The sequence below is a fragment of the Balaenoptera ricei genome, chromosome 3 (genome assembly GCF_028023285.1).
Source record: "Balaenoptera ricei isolate mBalRic1 chromosome 3, mBalRic1.hap2, whole genome shotgun sequence".
Classification (NCBI taxonomy): domain Eukaryota; kingdom Metazoa; phylum Chordata; class Mammalia; order Artiodactyla; family Balaenopteridae; genus Balaenoptera; species Balaenoptera ricei.
In genome coordinates, this window is record NC_082641.1 from 179,826,510 (window position 1) to 179,847,656 (window position 21,147).

General features: G+C 43.7%; 1 protein-coding gene across 2 annotated transcripts in view; it reads left to right on the forward strand.

Moving 5' to 3' along the window:
• Nucleotides 1-3,290: 3,290 nt before the first annotated feature.
• Nucleotides 3,291-21,147, forward strand: part of LOC132363198 (zinc finger protein 77-like) — a 41,271-nt gene continuing 23,414 nt past the window's right edge. For both annotated transcript variants that reach the window (XR_009502568.1, XM_059918777.1), the window contains exon 1: nt 3,291-3,404. Coding sequence is in view for 1 of the 2 variants with exons in the window: in XM_059918777.1 (XP_059774760.1) it covers nt 3,402-3,404 (3 nt within the window). In the remaining variant the exon portion in view is untranslated. The remainder of the gene's footprint in view (nt 3,405-21,147) is intronic.

Consider the following 21,147-nt stretch of genomic DNA (forward strand, 5'->3'; position numbering starts at 1 on the left):
GCCACAACTAGAGAGAAGCCCATTCCGCAACAAAGAGCCTGGGCGCTGCAGTGAAAGATCCCACATGCCACAAGGAAGATCCCACGTGCCGCAACAAAGACCCAATGCAGCTAAAAAAAAAAACTAAAAGAAAACATCAGCAAGAGGGAAGAGAAATGGGAACATATTGTATATGTATAACTGATTCACTTTGTTATAAAGCAGAAGCTAACACACTATTGTAAGGCAATTATACTTCAATAAAGATGTTTAAAAATAAAAAAATAAAAATAAAAAAAAAAAAAAGAAAACATCAGTAAGTATTTCTGTATACTTAGGGAGTGAAAGTCACGACATCCAAAGAAAAACTATAAATAGAATGATGACAAGATTTGAAAAAAAAGTACAAACGTCATAAATGATAAGATGAAAGACATACTAACTTGGAAATGTTTTCAATGCTGTCATAGCAAAAAATGCAGTATCATTAATAGTTTTTTTTTTTTTTGTCTGCATTGGGTCTTCGTTGCTGCGCGGGGGGCTCTTTGCAGTTGGGGCGAGTGTGGGCCACTCTTCTTGTGGTGCGCGGGCCTCTCATTGCAGTGGCTTTTGTTGCGGAGCACGGGCTCTAGGCGCACGGGCCTCAGCAGTTGTGGCTGGCGGGCTCTAGAGCGCAGGCTCAGTAGTCGTGGCGCACGGGCTTAGTTGCTCCGCGGCATGTAGGATCCTCCTGGGCCAGGGCTCGAACCCGTGTCCCCTGCATTGGCAGGTGGACTCTTAACCACTGCGCCACCAGGGAAACCCTAATTAATAGTTTTAAAAGCGCTTATAAATCAGAAGCAAAATGTTAAAGTCCAAGAAAAATGTGCAAAGGCTGTACACAGAAACTTACAAAATCATAAATTACAAAATGCCCTGTAAAGATAACGAAAATAGATTAGTTCCTTAGGCCCAGGATGGATTGTAGGAATAGATACACTTACTAACCACTAAAATTACCATTTTGGTTTCCTTGAGGTATATTGTTGGGGAAAGGTCAAAGAGATGCTTCCTAGAGCTGTTCCTTAAGATAGTAAGCCTGAAGCAACACCTGACTCATGGAGGAATTTCAGAAATTAGTATTGCCATCAATATACTGAGAGATGCAGGGACTTTTTTTTTTTAACTACCTTTTCTTTAATTTGAATGGTTGTTATAAAAGCTATGGAGGTTGGGTTTGGAATATCACAATCTTTTTTTTTAAGGTTTTTAATTTTATTGAAGTAGAGTTGATTTACAATGTTATGTTAATTTCTGCTGTACAACAAAGTGATTCAGATATATATATATATATACACACATTCTTTTTCATATTCTTTTCCATTACGGTTCATCACAGGATGCTGAATACAGTTCCCTGTGCTAGACAATAGGACCTTGTTTATTTTATCACTGATACATTATTATTGACCAAAGTCCTTGCAGGCTAGTGCTGGAGTTCCAACCTCAGCCACATGTATTTTAATTGGCAAACAACCTGATAACCCTATGAACCACATACACCCAAATCTGGTCATATGATTTAAAACCTATTTGCAACAGAACCATCTCATCATTCTTCTGGGCAACACCTTGGACTGTTGGGAGCTTCTAGATTCAGCCACCCATAACTGAGGCTTTAATTGTGCCAGTTAAGTCCAGTGATGGCAGTTTCAGAGAGGCTGCCATCACCTTTGCTAGCTGTGCACCTAGCACAGGTATTTGAAAGGTATTTGCAAGTCAAGCTCCCAGGCCCACAGTTGCCATCGAATTCTGCAAGTGGCTCGGCCTCCATGGCTCTACCATAGAGCCACAAAAATTGGATGCACATCAACCCAAATGGGTATCCACTGGGAAAGGACATCCCAGTGCCATATCACCCTGGGCAACGTGGCCCTAGAACCAAGCTCTCAGGAAGCTGCAGGAGTCATCATTTTAAAAGTATGTTTATGGGAATTCTCTGGCGGTCCAGTGGTTAGGGCTCCGTGCTTCCACTGCAGGTGGCACGGGTTTGATCCCTGGTAGGGGAACTAATATCCCACATGCCCCATGACGCGGCCAAAAAAATAAAAGTATGTCTAATAAAAAACTAATCTAGACTTAGATAAAGAGAAACTTTATTCACAAAGATTGTTGCAACAGGGCCGAGGCTCGGATCTCAGCGATGTGTCAGCCTCTCCAGCCACACAGAAAAGGGCTTTTCTCGTCTGTGTGAGGAGGGGAGGAGGGAAGTTGGGCGAGTGAGGGCGGTGCGTGGACTGCGGGTCAGTGTGGCTGGACTGGACAGGGCTCCCTGGGTGGCCTATTCTCTGGAGAAGCTGACCAAGGGCTTGCTCTGAACCTCAGGGTTGCTCAGACGTGGGGAGACCCAACGGTACCCCCCTCTTGTGGGGAGGGAGCCTGATGCTGTGGGGTAAGAAATGGGACACAGAGAACTTGGTCAAGCCCAGATATACGGGCGGGTCAGGAGGGCGGTAGGTGTCAAAGGTCACACGTCAAACCCGGCCGAATCCTGCCTTACAGGCGGACGTTTCTTTCTTCTTAAAGAAAGGGCACAGACCCATGGTGACCTTTGACCCCGGGTCGACCATTGACCCTGGAGGTCACCAGGCTCTCCCGGCCCATCTTGTCCAGTCCCGACTCTGGACAGGGGTCTCTCCGCGGGGAAACTGAGTCAGGACGTCCCGATCCGGGTTCGCCTGCCCGGGAACAAGTCCTGCTGGGAGCCCACGTCCCGGGCTCGAAAACCGCACTTCCGCCCGGCTTAGGGACCTGACCAACGTCCCAGCTTATCACTGAGGCCTTAGGGACTATAACACTGTCCAATCAAGGGAGACGGGGGCGGGGCCCGGGAAATAATCAGAAGCGCTAGGATGGTGCCCGTGAAACTGGGCGGAGGGACGGGGAGGGTCTGAACAACTGTCCAATCAGACCCCGGAAGCTTGTCCGAGCACTATACATTCAGAGTCCTCAATAGGGTGAGTGCCTGGAATATCGCCCAATCAGAGCGCCGGTTCCCGGAGAACAATCCAATCAAGGATTACGGGGGCCGGTTCTGGAGTCCTTTACTAAAGGGCGCCGGGGGCGGGTCACTGAGTAGCGTACACTCAGAAGCCCCGGTGGGGGAGTGCTTGGAGCACCGTCCAATCAGAGGGCGGAGGCCCGGAGCTCTGTCCAATCAGGGTCGGGGTGGGTGCCCTCCCAGCCCTCCCAGCCCTCCCAGCCCTCCCAGCCCTCCCAGCCCTCCCAGCCCTCCCAGCCCGCGCAGGCGTCGCTCTCGGCGGATCTCGGCGCGCCTGCGCACCTGCGGAGCGCGGACCCAATTGTCCAGTCTCTGTGGCTCTCACCGGCCCAGATCGCGGGGCCGCGGGAGGACGCCCTGGACACCCAGGACCTGCGCGGAGATGGTGAGTGCGCGGGCCGGGGCCAGAGACCGGGAGGGGCTGATTAGGACCGGCTGGGAGCTGAGGCAGGCCCGGGTCTTCCGCGCCCGCTCCCCTGGATTCTGACCCGAGTCTCCCTCTCGGCCGCGGGGTGTGGTCCCGGCGTCCTGTCTTTCCCGTCCTCTCGTGGTGGTGCGGGGGAGTCCCGACCTGAGTATGCGTCCCTTGGGGGTCCCAGGGAGGACCGGGTGACCCGGGCAGTGGTCAGGGGCGGAGGTGAGGGAACCCGCCGTGACCTGACAGATAAAGTCAAACCCTTATTGGGTAAGGAGAGACTTTATTCCCATTAAAAAACAAAATTCAACTGAGTACATTTTGAAGCTCTTGCTGGCTGTATTCAACAATTCATGAATCTGGCAGCTTCCCATCCAGCGTATCTATAAGGGCGCTGCCAGGAGGTGCACGGAATGAAAGTCTTCCATAGGCAGAGGGAGCGGGACAAAGAAAGTAGCGAAAGTTGATTGTCTGTGGCCAGGTTACTCTACGGAGCGCAGGGGTCTGTCAGGCAGATCACTTCACTGTGCTGACCAGGTAATTCCTGACTGACTGGTTTCAGATTCCGTTTCTGGGAGAGGCTGAAACTGTAATTAAGTCTCTGGTGATTTGGGACTTAGCATAACCGATTCCGTTTGGGGCTGTGGTCTTGTTTTTAATATTCCAAAGACTTGGAATAGGAACAGGGCTCGGATCCCACAAATGTGCCAGGGTCTCAGACTAAACAGAAAAGGGCTGTGGGTGAGGAGGGTGAGAGCAAGGCTGTTTGACAGAATGGGGCGTTCCTGTGGTCAGCGCATTCTCAGCCCGGGGTCGGGGAGGGGGGCCGGGGGGAGAGTTTGCTCTGCAACTCAGTGCTTCTCAGTGGGGTCGGGGGAAGGGAGTGGTGACCCAAAGTCAGGGGCCTGTGGGTAGACAGGAGCCTAAGTAAAATTTGGGTAAGAAATGGGCAATTGTGAACACTGGGTCAAGCCAGTGTCAAATAAAACTCCAAACTTCCTAAAGGCAGACTTTCATTCAAATGAGTACCTGCAGGGGGAGAAGGGTCTGCTGCATGAGGCACAGGGGGCTCTGCAGGAAGGGGGACATCTGACCCCAAGATCTGCAAGCGTCTCAAGAGTTGGGCAAAGAGAGTTTCTTTTACACAGAGGCTTAAACAACACCAGGAAGGACCAGGTGAGATGCTCAGCTAGCAGATCCCTGAGGCCAGCCTGTCCTTAGGGGTCTGTCAGCTGGCTGCGGTGAGGCCAGGTCAGGGGGAAGGAGAGGAGCTGAACCAAAGTTTGGCCAACAAGCATTTGTTCTGCTTGGTCAGTGGGGGGAACAGTTCCGCTAATCACTGATGAGGTGGAGATGGGGCTTTGGGGGGACTGCGTCTGGCCTTGTCCTGGATAAACAAGGGGCCTCCGTGTGAGTCTTATCTGAGTCAGGTGGGGCACGGGGGCGGTTTCTTGCAGGCTGCTGTTTTCCAGAACACCAAAGGGTGGGGGGTCCTTTCAGCTTCCATCGAAGTTTCCAGGAGCACAGGGCTCAGGGAGGGTTCAGCATTGTCCCCTGACACCTGTGAGCTGCCTCCTCTGGGTCCAGCTCGGCACTAATAGCTTCCCCTAATCCAGCTTCCAGTTTCAGCAAGTGTAAAATTCTGCATTCTTTCTGCCTGGTTTCTTCTCCTTAGTGAGGGTAGTAAGCATCTCAGGTCTTTGCCCTTTCCTGCTGACTTGTATTATTCCAGGCTTTTGGGCCTTAACCAGAGATGCCTCTGGGGAGAAGTGTCTCAGTAAAGAAAATGTTTTCTCTTCCATTAGAATTTCAGGAAATGCAGGCAGTCCCACCCCTTCATGTGAAATGGGTGGAGAGATGGATTAAAAAGATTCAGAGAAATTGTAATGACTCTTCCATGCAGGGTGCAGAGTTCTGACACTGTCTGAATCTGGTCCACTAACTGTTACTACCTGGACAACAGAGATGAATGGAAATTCTGTGCAATGTGACCAGGGCTATTGAGACTTGCTTACTTCTGATTAGACGAGTTACAGCTTGTCATCATGAGGTTATTAGTGAACTGGTGCCTGTCTTCTGAAAGGGATGAGCAGTAACCAGTTGCTCAAACCATAAAAGTGCCCTAGAATTTCCCTCTCCTACGTTATCCATGAACACAGGAGGAAGCAGTGATCCTGCAGGTTCTCATTTACACACTGAGACAGGGGTCTTTGTGTCCTGTAAATGACCCACGGTGCTTGAAGCAGGTGCATCATCTGGGGCGGGGACAAGCTGAGCCTGTGAGGGAGGTGAAGGAAGGTGCTCTGGGCCCTTGCGGCCACCCCTCCCCACACATGTGGCCTCCAGACCGTAGAACCACCACAGAAGGAGGTGTTTATGGCACGAGCATGGGGTAGGGGATCCACCTGCAGAAGGGCTGGGGGTGGTTTGTCAGCTGAGGTTGTGTTGCCCTCACCTGTTTGCTGATCTTTGCTTTTGGCCTCATCCAAGGAGTTGGTGAATTGAGTGTGATGTGTGCACCCTGAGTGAGTCTGTGAAGGTCAGACTTAGGGAAGGCTCCTTGGTCTCAACTGCTGCTGAGAGGGTTGATGAATTGGAGAGCTTCTCTGGGTCAGAACTTCAACTTGAGTGTTTTCTCTTGGGTGAGAATTGAGGTCCACAGGAGGCGGCATTTCCACACTGAGCTCTGGCGCTCGGTCCCTCCCCCTGCCCTGGGGGCACCCAGCCAGGCTGTGTGTCGGCAGGGGGATCCCAGCCCCCCAGCTCGGATGGCTTTGACCTTCTGACTTGGGGTTTCCTTGTGCACCATGGGCAGCAGGCTGCTGATCTGAGCGGCTCACACTTGGCTGCTCTTCCCTTTTGTTTCCTTGATGGAACCTTGTGCCCTGTGACTCAGTGTGTGACTACTGAAGACTTTTGTTCCATTACTTGAAGGTGTAGATTTTTATTCCCTTGGTCGGTTGGTAGCACTTCCCAGTGAGCGACCCCCAGGGTGCCGATCGTCCTGGTCTTTTTGGTATTCTTTGCAGCTTTACACCTGTCCCTCATCACCAAGCAGCGTTTTGATTTTGCTTCTGCTGAATCTGCAATAAGTGAATATGACCCGTACCACACCAGTAATGGCACACAGAATGCTTCTACGTGGTTCTTGGCCCCAGTCTGTTTCACACGTGCTGGTTTCAGAGGAGGGGAGTCACCAGGTGGTATCCTCCATACAGTCCTGTGGGGCTTGGGTTGTCTCATGGTTAGTTTTGATTTATCAGCAGTGCTATTATTTATACTCCTTGATTTTTGTCTCCAAATGCCAATGCAATATAAATTTTTTACATGTGGAAGGAACATTGTAGGATTGTAGATGATGGATATTTTCAAAATACTAGGAAGTGTGGATGGAGGGCTGGAGTCTAGCGTTGATTCTACGCCATTTCCAGCACTTGGAGTATTACTGACCAGGGTTCTTGGACTTGAATCAACAGAAATTGATGAGGCCAGACAAGAAATTCCAATCAAGGCTTTACTGGGGCTCCTGCTGCAGCACTAGGGAGCGAAAACAAGTAACAGGTTTCCTTGCTCACTCTCTGAGGAGCGGGTGGGGGTGAGCTGGGTTCTCTTATATTGGATGTGGGGGGGTCTAGTCCAGCAGTTGGGCCGGAGGGGTGGCTTGGGTGGTGTGCCCACCCGCTTGGTGGTGCTGTGTGCCAGGCGCATGGGCAATACCCTGCTTTTGCTCCGGACTCCTCAGAAGTGGCAGTTGGATTTTTGGTCTTTTTGTATCTTGTTATTCCTAATTTGCCCCAAGCCTGTGTGCAGTTATTTTTAGTCCCTTATAGTTTCTTTGTATTTTGCTGCTGGAGGAGATGGTTGTCCAGTTGCAGGCACTGCAGCAAAGGGTCCCAGGTTCCAGCCTGGCTCAAGAGTATCCAGCTTAATTTTGTCCATCGTAATATGTGAAGTGGGATCTCCTTGTGATTGTATATTGGTTTTTACTGATAACCATTGGGGTTGAGCACTTCTTATAAGTGGTGTTCATCTTCTGTGAAATAGTTTTCAGTCATTTCCTCACCTGTAATTCATTTGTATATTTCCTGATTTATTATACTTTCTTTACATACCCTGGACATTCAACCTTTTTCATTTCTCGGTATGCCAAATATGTTCTCTCAGATTGTGGTTCATCAGTTCTCTCTATTCTATTTGATGGACACATCTTAACTTTAATAGACTTGACATTCTTCATCTTCCTTTGTAGCTTACTCTATTTTTCCTCTATAAGAAAACTCCCCCAATTGTCGAGACATAATGCATTTTCCTGTAACTTCTCAATGTGTTCTACTTTCGTCTCTCATAGTTAAGCCCACAGTGAATTGGTTATTGTACATGCAGTTATAAGGAAAAAGATTTCTTATTCCCCTTTAGATATCCAGTGATCACTGCCCCATCAAAGTGTCATCATCTGGCCCCTGCCCAGCATCAAGTGCTCTGGCGTAGATCCACATGCTGAAAACATGTGGGTCTGTTTCAGTGCGTTGTGGTTTTTTTCCATTGGTGTATTTGTCCATCCCTCTGTTAACACCATCCTGTCCTAATCACTGCAGTTTAAGAAGTTTCAATGTCTGTTAGGGAAAATCCCACCACCTTGTTCTGTAGAAAGTCTTGGCTATTTTAGAAGTTTGTCTTCCATTTCAGTTTTTAAAAGTAGATTTTCTTAAGTTCACACAAAACAGAAACAACCCCCAGAACAAAACCCAAAGCAAACCTTCAATGGAATTGAAGAGTCAATGGAATTTTCTTAAACTCTTGACCTGTTTGGGAGAAGCTGACGTCCTGTGACATCAAGTCTCCTTACTGAGAATGTGACCATCTCTCCATTTATTTCATTTTACTGTGGTGTCGTTTGATAACATTTTGGACTTTATCCACAAATCAGTTTATATCCTTAATTAGACATAATTTAGGACTTAAAGAAAATTAGTTTTTGTAGCAATTAGTTTTAAAGGTCTAATATTTAAATTTTTTACTGTTTTTTTTTGGCTGCACCTTGCAACACGTGGGATCTTAGTTCCCCAACCAGGGATCGAACCCTCATCCCCTGCATTGGAAGCATGGAGTCTTAATCACTGGACTGCCAGGGAAGTCCTGAAAATTTTACTTTTCAATTGCTTGTTTCTAGTGATTCAGAATACACCAAGATTTATTTTTATGAGTTTGTATACTGGAAACTTACTAAAAATCTGATTCTTTGTTTATTTTCGTATTCTTTTGGGGCGTGACGTACACAAACATTTGAGCAATGAATAAAGGTAAATGTTTTCTTCTATTACAATATTTTTTTCCTGGTGAAACTTACTCTATTAGTTTCCCCTATTAACAAGTTTTTTAAATCATGCATCTACTACAGATCAGCATTAGAGAGATTTCTGTGTCTATTATTATTGAGAGATCAGGGTGATAAATACATTTGAATACTTGAAAAGATTCTCTGAAAAGAAACAAAACTTGAAATGTGGTTTTATGACAAACCATTTAGAAAACCTCAGTTATTAAACAACTAAAAACACAGAACACAGATTTCCCTGGTGGTCCAGCAGTTAACACTCCATGCTTCCAATGCTGGGGACGCGGGTTCAATCCCTGGTCGGAGAACTAAGATCCCACATGCCACGCAGTGAAGGCAAAATAAATAAATTAATTAAAAGTTAAAAAAATAATAAAAACACAGAACAGAAGATAAACAGGCATTTACCAACCTTATTGTCTTCAGCACGTGACATGTGACATATTAAGGCATCTTTTGCTCCCATCCTGGTATATGCAGGTTAAGAGACAGGCTTTAAATAGGAACCAGCACTTCTGCTCAAATGCATTGGGCAGATTTGTTTTTTATATTCTCCCATTCCCCACACCCTGAAAGCTCTCATGATGAAGCACATCTTGACCCAGAGCAACCCAGTGGTGTACACAGATATCTGTTTAGTAAAGAGGAGCAGTTCCTTGTTGAACAGTAGGAAGGAATGACAAGAAGATTATGTAAAAAAGTTCCAAGACTGGTATTTCAGTTGCTCTCAAGAAATTTATGCTTCAGTGATAGGGAGATAGATGAGATGAAGACTTGATTGACGATGAGATTCCATTAACATGGATCCTGCAGGGGAAGAATTGTTCATCGGTATTTTGCTCCATTGGGATGAGAGTTTGAAAAGCACTTCATATGCCTTAAAAAAAAAAATCAAATCCACTAGAATAAGATCATTTAACTTAGTACTGATTATTTATTATTTCCCATATTTGTCCATTTTCAAAGCTCAACAGGCTCCATAAAGTACATAGAAGAGTGACCTACTCACGTGCTATTAAGGCAGGTGTGTGAAAATAGTGTACTAGAACTACATCTTTCATGAACTGTCAGCTTGCAACATTTATTTATTTATTTATTTATTTATTTATTTATTTATTTATGGCTGCATTGGATCTTCGTTGCTGCATGCAGGCTTTCTCTAGTTGCGGCGAGCAGGGGCTACTCTTCATTGCAGTGTGTGGGCTTCTCACTGCAGTGGCTTCTCTTGTTGCGGAGCATGGGCTCTAGGCACGTGGGCTTCAGTAGTTGTGGCTCACAGGCTCTAGAGCGCAGGCTCAGTAGTTGTGGCACACGGGCTTAGTTGCTCCGTGGCATGTAGGATCTTCCCGGAGCAGGGCTCAAACCCGTGTCGCCTGCATTGGCAGGTGGATTCTTAAACACTGCGCCACCAGGGAAGTCCCTTGCAACATTTTTTAACCCAAGAAACATACCTAAAATTGTATTTTGCAAAAAGCCCCTCCATACCACAAAAGAGTCATGAAGCATTTTGGGGTTTTTTGTTTTTGTTTTTTTAATAAATAAATTAATTAATTTATTTATTTTTGGCTGCGTTGGGTCTTTGTTGCTGCACGTGGGCTTTCTCTAGTTGCGGCGAGCAGGGGCTACTCTTCGTTGCGGTGTGCGGGCTTCTCATTGCGGTGGCTTCTCTTGTTGTGGAGCACGGGCTCTAGGCGCGCGGGCTTCAGTAGTTGTGGTGCACGGGCTCAGCAGTTGTGACTCGCAGGCTCTAGAGAGCAGGCTCAGTAGTCGTGGAACACGGGCTTAGCTGCTCCACAGCATGTGGGATCTTCCCGGACCAGGGCTTGAACCCATGTCCCCTGCTTTGGCAAGCGGATTCTTAAGCACTGCGCCACCAGGGAAGTCCCTCATGAAGCATTTTGAGCCCAGTTTCCTTGTTTTTTTTTTTTTTAAAGATTTATTTATTACTTATTTAGTTATTTTATTTATTTTTGGCTGCGTCAGGTCTTAGTTGCGGCATGCGGGATCTTTCGTTGCGGCTCTCGGGCTCTTCGTTGTGGTGCTCGGGCTCCTCTCTAGTTGTGACACACAGGCTCTAGGGCGCATGAGCTCTGTAGTTTGTGGCACGTGGGCTCTAGTTGAGGCGCATGAACTTAGTAGTTGTGGCTCGTGGGCTCTAGGACGCAGGCTCAGTAGTTGTGCCGTGTGGGCTTAGTTGCTCGCGGCATGTGGGATCTTAGTTCCCCGCCAGAGATCGAACCCGCGTCCCCTGCATTGTAAGGTGGAGTCTTTATCACTGGACCACCAGGGAAGATCCCCCGTTTCCTTTTGATAGGACACTCTTTCCTTGCTTTCAAGTCTGAGGGCAAATCATCACATTTAGGGCCATTTGTGTTTAAAGACTTAAGAGATGATAGAAGATATATGTTGGTCTCTGCCCCTGGCTCCTGACACCCCTCTAATCTCCTGGGTGATAGAAGTGCCTTTTGTTCTAATGCGGTGACTCTGGGCTCATGGATGCCTCCTGGATGAGGTCAGGTCACTGGAAAGACAAGCCACAATAAGAAGCTTGGAACTGTCAGCCCCACCCCCCATTCTCTTAAGGGGGAAGGGCTGAAAATGGAGTTAATGACCATTCCTGCCTCTGTGATGAAACCTCCACAAAATCCCAGTTGTATGGAGTTCAGAGAGCTTTCGGGTTGGTGACCAGGGGGAGGTGTGGGGAGGGTGACGCCTAGAGAGGGCATGGAAGCTCCGTGCCACTTCCCACATTCCTCACCCTACTCCTCCCTTCATCAGGATGTTCGTCTGTATCCTTTATCGCATCCTTTATTAAACTGGTAAACGTGGGTAAGCGCTTCCCTGAGTTTTGTGAGCCACTCTGGCAAATTAATGGAACCCCAGGGAAGGGGTCGTAGGAACCTGTGATCTATAGCTCGTAGGTCAGAAGAAGCACAGGTGACAGCCTGGTCTTGAGACTGGCGTCTGAAGTGTGTGTGTGTTCGGGGGTTGGGATCAGTCTTGAGGGACTGAGCCCTTAACCTGTGGGATCTCTCCAGGTAGAGTGTGTCAGAACTGAGTGAAAGCATGGGAAACCCAGTTGGAGTCACAGAGAATTGCCTGGTGTGGGGAGAAACCGCCACACACTGGAGACCAGAAGTGTCTGAAGTGAAGTGTTCTCTATGAAGGTAAAGAGACACACAGGGAAGAAACACACAGTAGGGAAAACTGTTTTATTTCCCAGCACAGAAGAAGGAAAAACTAGTTTTCCCTCTACGAGGCTTCACCACATCATCAACCCAGCCCATCCCCGGGGAGGTTCTCCTTGCTGACTCCGTGTATCTGCCAGCTCTCGATTCTGGGCTTTTGAAAGTGGTTCTTTTTGTCTTTTTTCTTACTTGATGGGGCTGTGATAGGAGTTTCAACAAGGATGATAAGGCTTATGGATGGTGCAGGGTAATGGGCAGACTCTTCTCCAGAAACTGTCCTTGGCGGATACAGACAATACCTAGGTAGTGGCGGTTCCTAAATGAGCCTGGCTGACCTGCTCTGCTTTAGGCTGGCACGTGGAGGAGTCTGGGGCCATGTTTCTATTCAGGAAACCTCCAGTATTAAGGTGGCTTTGGGATCACCATTTTCACTCTGTTGTATTGAAAGGAGACCAGGGACTTCCCTGGTTGGCACAGTGGTTAAGAATCCACCTGCCAATGCAGGGGACACGGGTTCGAGCCCTGGTCCGGGAAGATTCCACATACCGTGGAGCAACTAAGCCTGTGGGCCACAACTACTGAGCCTGCGCTCTAGAGCCTGCGAGCCACAGCTGCTGAGCCCACATGCCACAACTACTGAAGCCCACACGCCTAGAACCTGTGCTCCGCAACAAGAGAAGCCACTGCAGTGAGAAGCCCGCGTACCGCAACGAAGAGTAGCCCCCGCTCGCCGCAACTAGAGGAAGCCCACACGCAGCAACGAAGACCCAACGCAGCCAAGAATAAATAAATAAAATAAATAAATTTATTTAAAAAAAAACAAACAGAGTTACAGGTGTAGAAAACAAACTTATGGTTACCAGGAGGTAAGGGGAGGGAGGGATAAATTGGGAGATTGGGATTGACATATACACATTACTATAGATAAAATAGATAACTAATAAAGACCTACTGTATAGCACAGGGAACTCTACTCAATCCTCTGTAATGGCCTATATGGGAAAAGAATCTAAAAAAAGAGTGGATATATATATATGTATAACTGATTCACTTTGCTGTACACCTGAAACTAACACAACAGTGTAAATCAACTATACTCCAATCAAAATTTAAAAAAGAAAAAAAATTTTTTTTCCTTGTGATGAGAACTCTCAGGATTTATTCTCTTAGCTTTCATGTATAACATACAGCAGTGTTAATTATATTAATCATGTTGTACATTACATCCTAGTGCTTATTTAACTTGTAACTGGAAGTTTGTACCTTTTGACCACCTTATCCACTTTCCACTCCCCCAGCCCCTTGCCTCTGGTAACCACAAATCTGATCTCTTTTTCTATGAGTTTCTTTGTTTCTTGAAGTATAATGGACCTACAGCACTTTGTTAGTTCCAGTGCACGAAATAGTGATTCACTATTTCTGTACATTACAAAATGATCACCACTGTAAGTCTAGTTACCAACTGTCACCATGCAAAGATATAATATTATTATTGATTATATTCCCTACACTGTACATTTTATCCCAGTGACTTATTTATTTTATAACTGGAAGTTGTTACCTTTTTAAAATTATATTTATTTATTTATTTATTTTTGGCTGCGTTGTGTCTTCGTTGCTGTGCACGGGCTTTCTCTAGTTGTGGTGAGCAGGGGCTACTCTTCGTTGCGGTGCGCAGGCTTCTCACTGCAGTGGCTTCTCTTGTTGCGGAGCACGAACTCTAGGCTCATGGGCTTCAGTAGTTGTGGCTCGCGGGCTCTAGAGTGCAGGCTCAGTAGTTGTGGCGCATGGGCTTAGTTGCTCCGCGGCATGTGGGATCTTCCCGGACCAGGGCTCAAACCCGTGTCCCTTACATTGGGGCAGATTCTTAACCACTGTGCCACCAGGGAAGCCTGGAAGCTGTTACTTCTTAATCTCCCTCAACTATTTCAGTCATCCTCTCAACCCCTTCCCCTCTGGCAACTGCTATTTGTCTGTGCATCTATGACTCTGTTTTGTTATCTTTGTGCATTTGTTTTGTTTTTTAGATTCCACATATAAGTGAAATCATATGGTTTATGTCACAAATGGCAAGATTTCATTATTTTTTATGGCTGAGTAATATTCCATTATATATATATATATATCCATATCCATTCATCTATCGGTGGACACTTAGGTGGCTTCCATATCTTGGCTATTCTAAATAATGCTTCAGTGAACATAGAGGTACCTGTATCTTTTCCAATTAGTGTTTTTTGTTTTCTTTGGAAAAATACCCAGAAGTGGAATTGCTGGATTGTGAGGTAGTTCTATTTTTAATTAAAAAACATTTTTTTTTATTGGAGTATAGTTGATTTGCAATATTCTGTTAGTTTCAGGTGTACAGCAAAGTGAATCAGTTATACATATACATATGTCCACTTTTTAAAAAAGTTCTTTTCCCATATAGGCCATTACAGAGTATTGAGTAGAGTTCCCTGTGCTATAGAGTATATTTTTAATTTTTTGAGGAAACTCCATACTGTTTTCCATAGCAGCTACATGAATTTACATTCCCACCAATAGTGCACAAGGGTTCCCTTTTCTCCACATCTTCACCAACACTTGTTACTTGTTTTCTTTTTGATAATAGCCATTCTGACAGATGTGAGGTGATATCTCATTGTGGTTTTGTTGAGCATTTCTCTGATGATTAGTGATGTTGAGCACCTTTTCATGTGCCTTTGGGCCTTCTGTGTGTCTTCTTTGGAAAAATGGCTGTTAAGGTCCTCTGCTTATTTTTCAATTGAGTTGTTTGTTGTTGTATGAGTTCTTTATATGTTTTAGATATCAACCCCTTACTAGACATATCATTTGCAAATGATATGTCATTTTTCCAGTCAGTAGGTTGCCTTTTCATTTTATTGGTGGTTTCCTTCACTGTGCAAAAGCTTTTTAGCTTGATGTAGTCCCATTTGTTTATTTTTGCTTTTGTTTCCCTTGCCTGAGGAGACATATCCAAAAAATATTGCTAAGACATGTCCAAGAGCATCCAGCCTATGTTTTCTTCTAGAAGTTTTATGACTTCAGGTCTTATATTTAAGACTTTAGTCCATTTTGAGTTTGCTTTTGTGTATGGTGTGAGAAAGTAGTCTGGTTTTATTTTTTGTTTTTTTTTTTGCATGTAGCTGTCCAGTTTTCTACTTATTAAAGAAGCTATCTTCCCCCCCACCACCCCGTTGTATAGTCTTGCCTCCTTTGTCATATATTAATTGACCAAATAAATGTGTGTTACTTTCTGGGCTTTCTATTCTGTTCCTTTGATGTATGTGTCTGTTTTTGTGCCACTGCCATACTGTTTTGATTCCTGTAGCTTTGTTGTATAGTTTGAAATCAGAGCATATGATACCTCCAGCTTCATTCTTCATTCTGAAAATTGTTTTGGCTATTTGAGGTTTTTTGTGTCCCCATACAAATTTTGGAAGTGTTTGTTCTAGTTCTGTGGAAAATGCCATTTGTATTTTAGTAGGGATTGCCTTGACTCTGTAGATTGCTTTCAGTAGTATGGTCATTTTAACAATATTTATTCTTCTAATCAAAGAGAACAATAAATCTTTCCATTTGTTTGTGTCATCTTCCGTTTCATCAGTGTCTTATAGTTTTCTATGTACTGTTCTTTTACCTCCTCAGATTTATTCCCAGGTATTTTATTTTTTGTTGCAATTGTAAGTGGAATTATTCTTAATTTCTCTTTCTGATAGTTTGTTGTTGGTGTTTAGATACTGAACAGATTTCTGTATACTCATTTTATATCCTGCAACTTTACTGAATTCATTTAATCTAATAGTTTTTTTGTGTGTGTGGCATCTTTAGGATTTTCTTCGTATAGTATCAGGTCACCTGCAAACAGTGACAGTTTTACTTCTTTCTTTCCAATTTGGATTCTGTTTATTTCTTTTTATTGTCTGATCGCTGGGGCTATGACTTCCAATACTATGTTGATTAAAAGTGGTGAGAGTGGGCATCCTTGTCTTGTTCCTGATCTTAGAGGAAATGTTTTCAGCTTTTCACCATTGAATATGATATTGGCTCTAGGTTTGTCATATATACCTTTATTATGTTGAGGTATGTTCCCTCTATACCCACTTTGTTGAGAGTTTTTATCATACACACATGTTGAATTTTGTCAAAAGCTTTTTCTGAATCTACTGAGGTGATCATATGATTTTTATCTTCAGTTTGTTAATGAGTTCTATCACATTGACTGATTTGCAGATATGGAACTATCCTAGCATCTTTGGGATAAACCCCACTTGATCATGGTGAATGATCCCTTTTTTTTTTTTTTTTTTTAAGATGGTGAGTTCCATATTTTTAAATTTATTTATTTATTTTTGGCTGTGTTGGGTCTTCGTTTCTGTGAGGGCTTTCTCTAGTTGTGGCAAGCAGGGGCCACTCTTCGTCGCGGTGCGCGGGCCTCTCACTATCGTGACCTCTCGTTGCAGAGCACAGGCTCCAGACGCGCAGGCTCAGTAGTTGTGGCTCACGGGCCTAGTTGCTCCACGGCATGTGGGATCTTCCCAGACTAGGGCTCGAACCCGTGTCCCCTGCATTAGCAGGCAGATTCTCAACCACTGCACCACCAGGGAAGCCCTGAATGATCCTTTTAACGTATTGTTGATTTTGGTTTGCTAGTGTTTTGTTGAGGATTTTTGTGTCTATGTTATTAGTGATATTGGCATGTAGTTTTCTTTTTGTGTTTAGTGTCTGTCTGATTTTGGTATTAGGGTGATGCTGGCCTCATATAACGATCTGGGAAGCATTCCTTCCTCTTCAATTTGTTGGTATAGTTTGAAAAAGATAGGGATTAACTCTTCTTTAAATGTTTGGTAGAATTCATCTGTGAAGGTATCTGGTCCTGGACTTCTGTTTGTCAGGAGGTTTTTTTTTGTTGGTTTTTGTTTTTAAATTACTGATTCAATTTCATTACTAGTAACTGGTCCACTCATGTCTGATATTTTTTTCTTTCTTTTTTTTAAAAAAAATATTTATTTATTTATTTGGCTGTGCTGGGTCTTAGTTGCAGAATGCAGGATCTTTGTTGTGGCATGTGGGATCTTTAGTTGCGGCATGCAGGGTCTCTAGTTGCAACACGTGGGATCTATTTCCCTGACCAGGGATCGAATCCAGGCCCCCTGCATTGGGAGCACGGAGTCTTAGCCACTGGACCACCAGGGAAGTCCCTCTTTTTTTTTTTTTTTTTTTTTTTTTTTTTAGTTGTTTGTTTTTTTATACTGCAGGTTCTTATTAGGCATCAGTTTTATACACATCAGTGTATACATGTCAATCCCAATCGCCCAATTCAGCACACCACCATCCCCACCTCACCGCAGTTTTCCCCCCTTGGTGTCCATATGTCCATTCTCTACATCTGTGTCTCAACTTCTGCCCTGCAAACTGGCTCATCTGTACCATTTTTCTAGGTTCCGCATACATGCATTAATAGACGATATTTGTTTTTCTCTTTCTGACTTACTTCACTCTGTATGACAGTCTCTAGATCCATCCACGTCTCAACAAATGACTCAATTTCGTTCCTTTTTATGGCTGAGTAATATTCCATTGTATATATGTACCACATCTTCTTTATCCATTCGTCTGTTGATGGGCATTTAGGTTGCTTCCATGACCTGGCTATTGTAAATAGTGCTGCAATGAACATTCGGGTGCATGTGTCTTTTTGAATTACGGTTTTCTCTGGGTATATGCCCAGTAGTGGGATTGCTGGGTCATATGGTAATTCTATTTTTAGTTTTTTAAGGAACCTCCATATTGTTCTCCATAGTGGCTGTATCAATTTACATTCCCACCAACAGTGCAAGAGGGTTCCCTTTTCACCACACCCTCTCCAGCATTTGTTTTTTTTTTTTTTTTTTTTTTTTTTTTTTAAAGACTATTTTTCAAGGGGATGATTTTTTTTTTTTTTTTAATAGCTACTTTATTATTTATTTATTTATTTTTGTTTGTGTTTGGGTCTTCGGTTCGTGCGAGGGCTTTCTCTAGTTGCGGCAAGCGGGGGCCACTCTTCATCGCGGTGCGGGGACCGCTCTTCATTGCGGTGCGCGGGCCTTTTCACTATCGCGGCCCCTCCCGTTGCGGGGCACAGGCTCCAGACGCGCAGGCTCAGTAGTTGTGGCTCACGGGTCCAGCTGCTCCGTGGCATGTGGGATCTTCCCAGACCAGGGCTCGAACCCGTGTCCCCTGCATTAGCAGGCAGATTCTCAACCACTGCGCCACCAGGGAAGCCCTCCAGCATTTGTTGTTTGTAGATTTTCTGATGATGCCCATTCTAACAGGAGTGAGGTGATACCTCATTGTAGTTTTGATTTGCATTTCTCTAATAATTAGTGATGTTGAGCATCTTTTCATGTGCTTCGTGGCCATCTGTATGTCTTCTTTGGAGAAATGTCTATTTAGGTCTTCTGCCCATTTTTGGATTGGGGTGTTTGTTTCTTTGATATTGAGCTGAATGAGCTGTTTATATATTTTGGAGATTAATCCTTTGTCCGTTGATTCATTTGCAAATATTTTCTCCCATTCTGAGGGTTGTCTTTTCGTCTTGTTTATGGTTTCCTTTGCTGTGCAAAAGCTTTGAAGTTTCATTAGGTCCCATTTGTTTATTTTTGTTTTTATTTCCATTACTCTAGGAGGCGGATCAAAAAAGATCTTGCTGTGATTTATGTCAAAGAGTGTTCTTCCTATGTTTTCCTCTAAGAGTTTTATAGTGTCCAGTCTTATATTTAGGTCTCTAATCCATTTTGAGTTTATTTTTGTGTATGGTGTTAGGGAGTATTCTAATTTCATTCTTTTACATGTAGCTGTCCAGTTTTCCCAGCACCACTTATTGAAGAGACTGTCTTTTCTCCATTGTATATCTTTGCCTCCTTTGTCATAGATTAGTTGACCATAGGTGCGTGGGTTAATCTCTGGGCTTTCTATCTTGTTCCATTGATGTATGTTTCTGTTTTTGTGCCAGTACCATATTGTCTTGATTACTGTAGCTTTGTAGTATAGTCTGAAGTCAGGGAGTCTGATTCCTCCAGCTCCATTTTTTTGCCTCAAGACTGCTTTGGCTATTCGGGGTCTTTTGTGTCTCCATACAAATTTTAAGATGATTTGTTCTAGCTCCGTAAAAAATGCCATTGGTAATTTGATAGGGATTGCATTGAATCTGTAGATTGCTTTGGGTAGTATACTCATTTTCACAATGTTGATTCTTCCAATCCAAGAACATGGTATATCTCTCCATCTGTTGGTATCATCTTTAATTTCTTTCATCAGTGTCTTATAGTTTTCTGCATACAGGTCTTTTGTCTCCCTAGGTAGGTTTATTCCTAGGTATTTTATTCTTTTTGTTGCAATGGTAAATGGGAGTGTTTCCATAATTTCTCTTTCAGATTTTTCATCATTAGTGTATAGGAATGCAAGAGATTTCTGTGCATTAATTTTGTATCCTGCAACTTTACCATATTCATTAATTAGCTCTAGCAGTTTTCTGGTGGCAGTTTTAGGATTCTCTATGTATAGTATCATGTCATCCGCAAACAGTGACAGTTTTACTTCTTCTTTTCCAATTTGTATTCCTTTTATTTCTTTTTCTTCTCTGATTGCCGTGGCTAGGACTTCCAAAACTATGTTGAATAATAGTGGTGAGAGTGGACATCCTTGTCTCGTTCCTGATCTTAGAGGAAATGCTTTCAGTTTTTCACCATTGAGAATGATGTTTGCTGTGGGTTTGTCATATATGGCCTTTATTATGTTGAGGTAGGTTCCCTCTATGCCCACTTTCTGGAGAGTTTTTATCAGAAATGGGTGTTGAATTTTGTCAAAAGCTTTTTCTGCATCTATTGAGATGATCATATGGTTTTTATTCCTCAATTTGTTAATATGGTGTATCACATTGATTGATTTGCGTATATTGAAGAATCCTTGCATCCCTGGGATAAATCCCACTTGATCGTGGTGTATGATCCTTTTAATGTGTTGTTGGATTCTGTTTGCTAGTATTTTGTTGAGGATTTTTGCATCTATATTCATCAGTGATATTGGTCTGTAATTTTCTTTTTTTGTAGTGTCTTTGTCTGGTTTTGGTATCAGGGTGATGGTGGCCTCATAGAATGAGTTTGGGAGTGTTCCTTCCTCTGCAATTTTTTGGAAGAGTTTGAGAAGGATGGGTGTTAGCTCTTCTCTAAATGTTTGATAGAATTCACCTGTGAAGCCATCTGGTCCTGGACTTTTGTTTGTTGGAAGATTTTTAATCACAGTTTCAATTTCATTACTTGTGATTGGTCTGTTCATATTTTCTATTTCTTCCTGGTTCAGTCTTGGAAGGTTATACCTTTCTAAGAATTTGTCCATTTCTTCCAGGTTGTCCATTTTATTGGCATAAAGTTGCTTGTAGTAGTCTCTTAGGATGCTTTGTATTTCTGCAGTGTCTCTTGTAACTTCTCCTTTTTCATTTCTGATTTTATTGATTTGAGTCCTCTCCCTCTTTTTCTTGATGAGTCTGGCTAATGGCTTATCAATTTTGTTTATCTTCTCAAAGAACCAACTTTTAGTTTTATTGATCTTTGCTATTGTTTTCTTTGTTTCTATTTCATTTATTTCTGCTCTGATCTTTATGATTTCTTTCCTTCTGCTAACTTTGGGTTTTGTTTGTTCTTCTTTCTCTAGTTTCTTTAAGTGTAAGGTTAGATTGTTTACTTGAGCTTTTTCTTGTTTCTTTAGGTAGGCTTGTATAGCTATAAACTTCCCTCTTAGAACTGCTTTTGCTGCATCCCATAGGTTTTGGGTCGTCGTGTTTTCATTGTCATTTGTCTCTAGGTATTTTTTGATTTCCTCTTTGATTTCTTCAGTGATCTCTTGGTTATTTAGTAACGTATTGTTTAGCCTCCATGTGTTTGTCCTTTTTACGTTTTTTTCCCTGTAATTCATTTCTAATCTCATAGCGTTGTGGTCAGAAAAGATGCTTGATATGATTTCAATTTTCTTAAATTTACTGAGGCTTGATTTGTGATCCAAGATGTGATCTATCTTGGAGAATGTTCCGTGCGCACTTGAGAAGAACGTGTAATCTGCTGTTTTTGGATGGAATGTCCGATATATATCAATTAAATCTATCTGGTCTATTGTGTCATTTAAAGCTTCTGTTTCCTTATTTATTTTCATT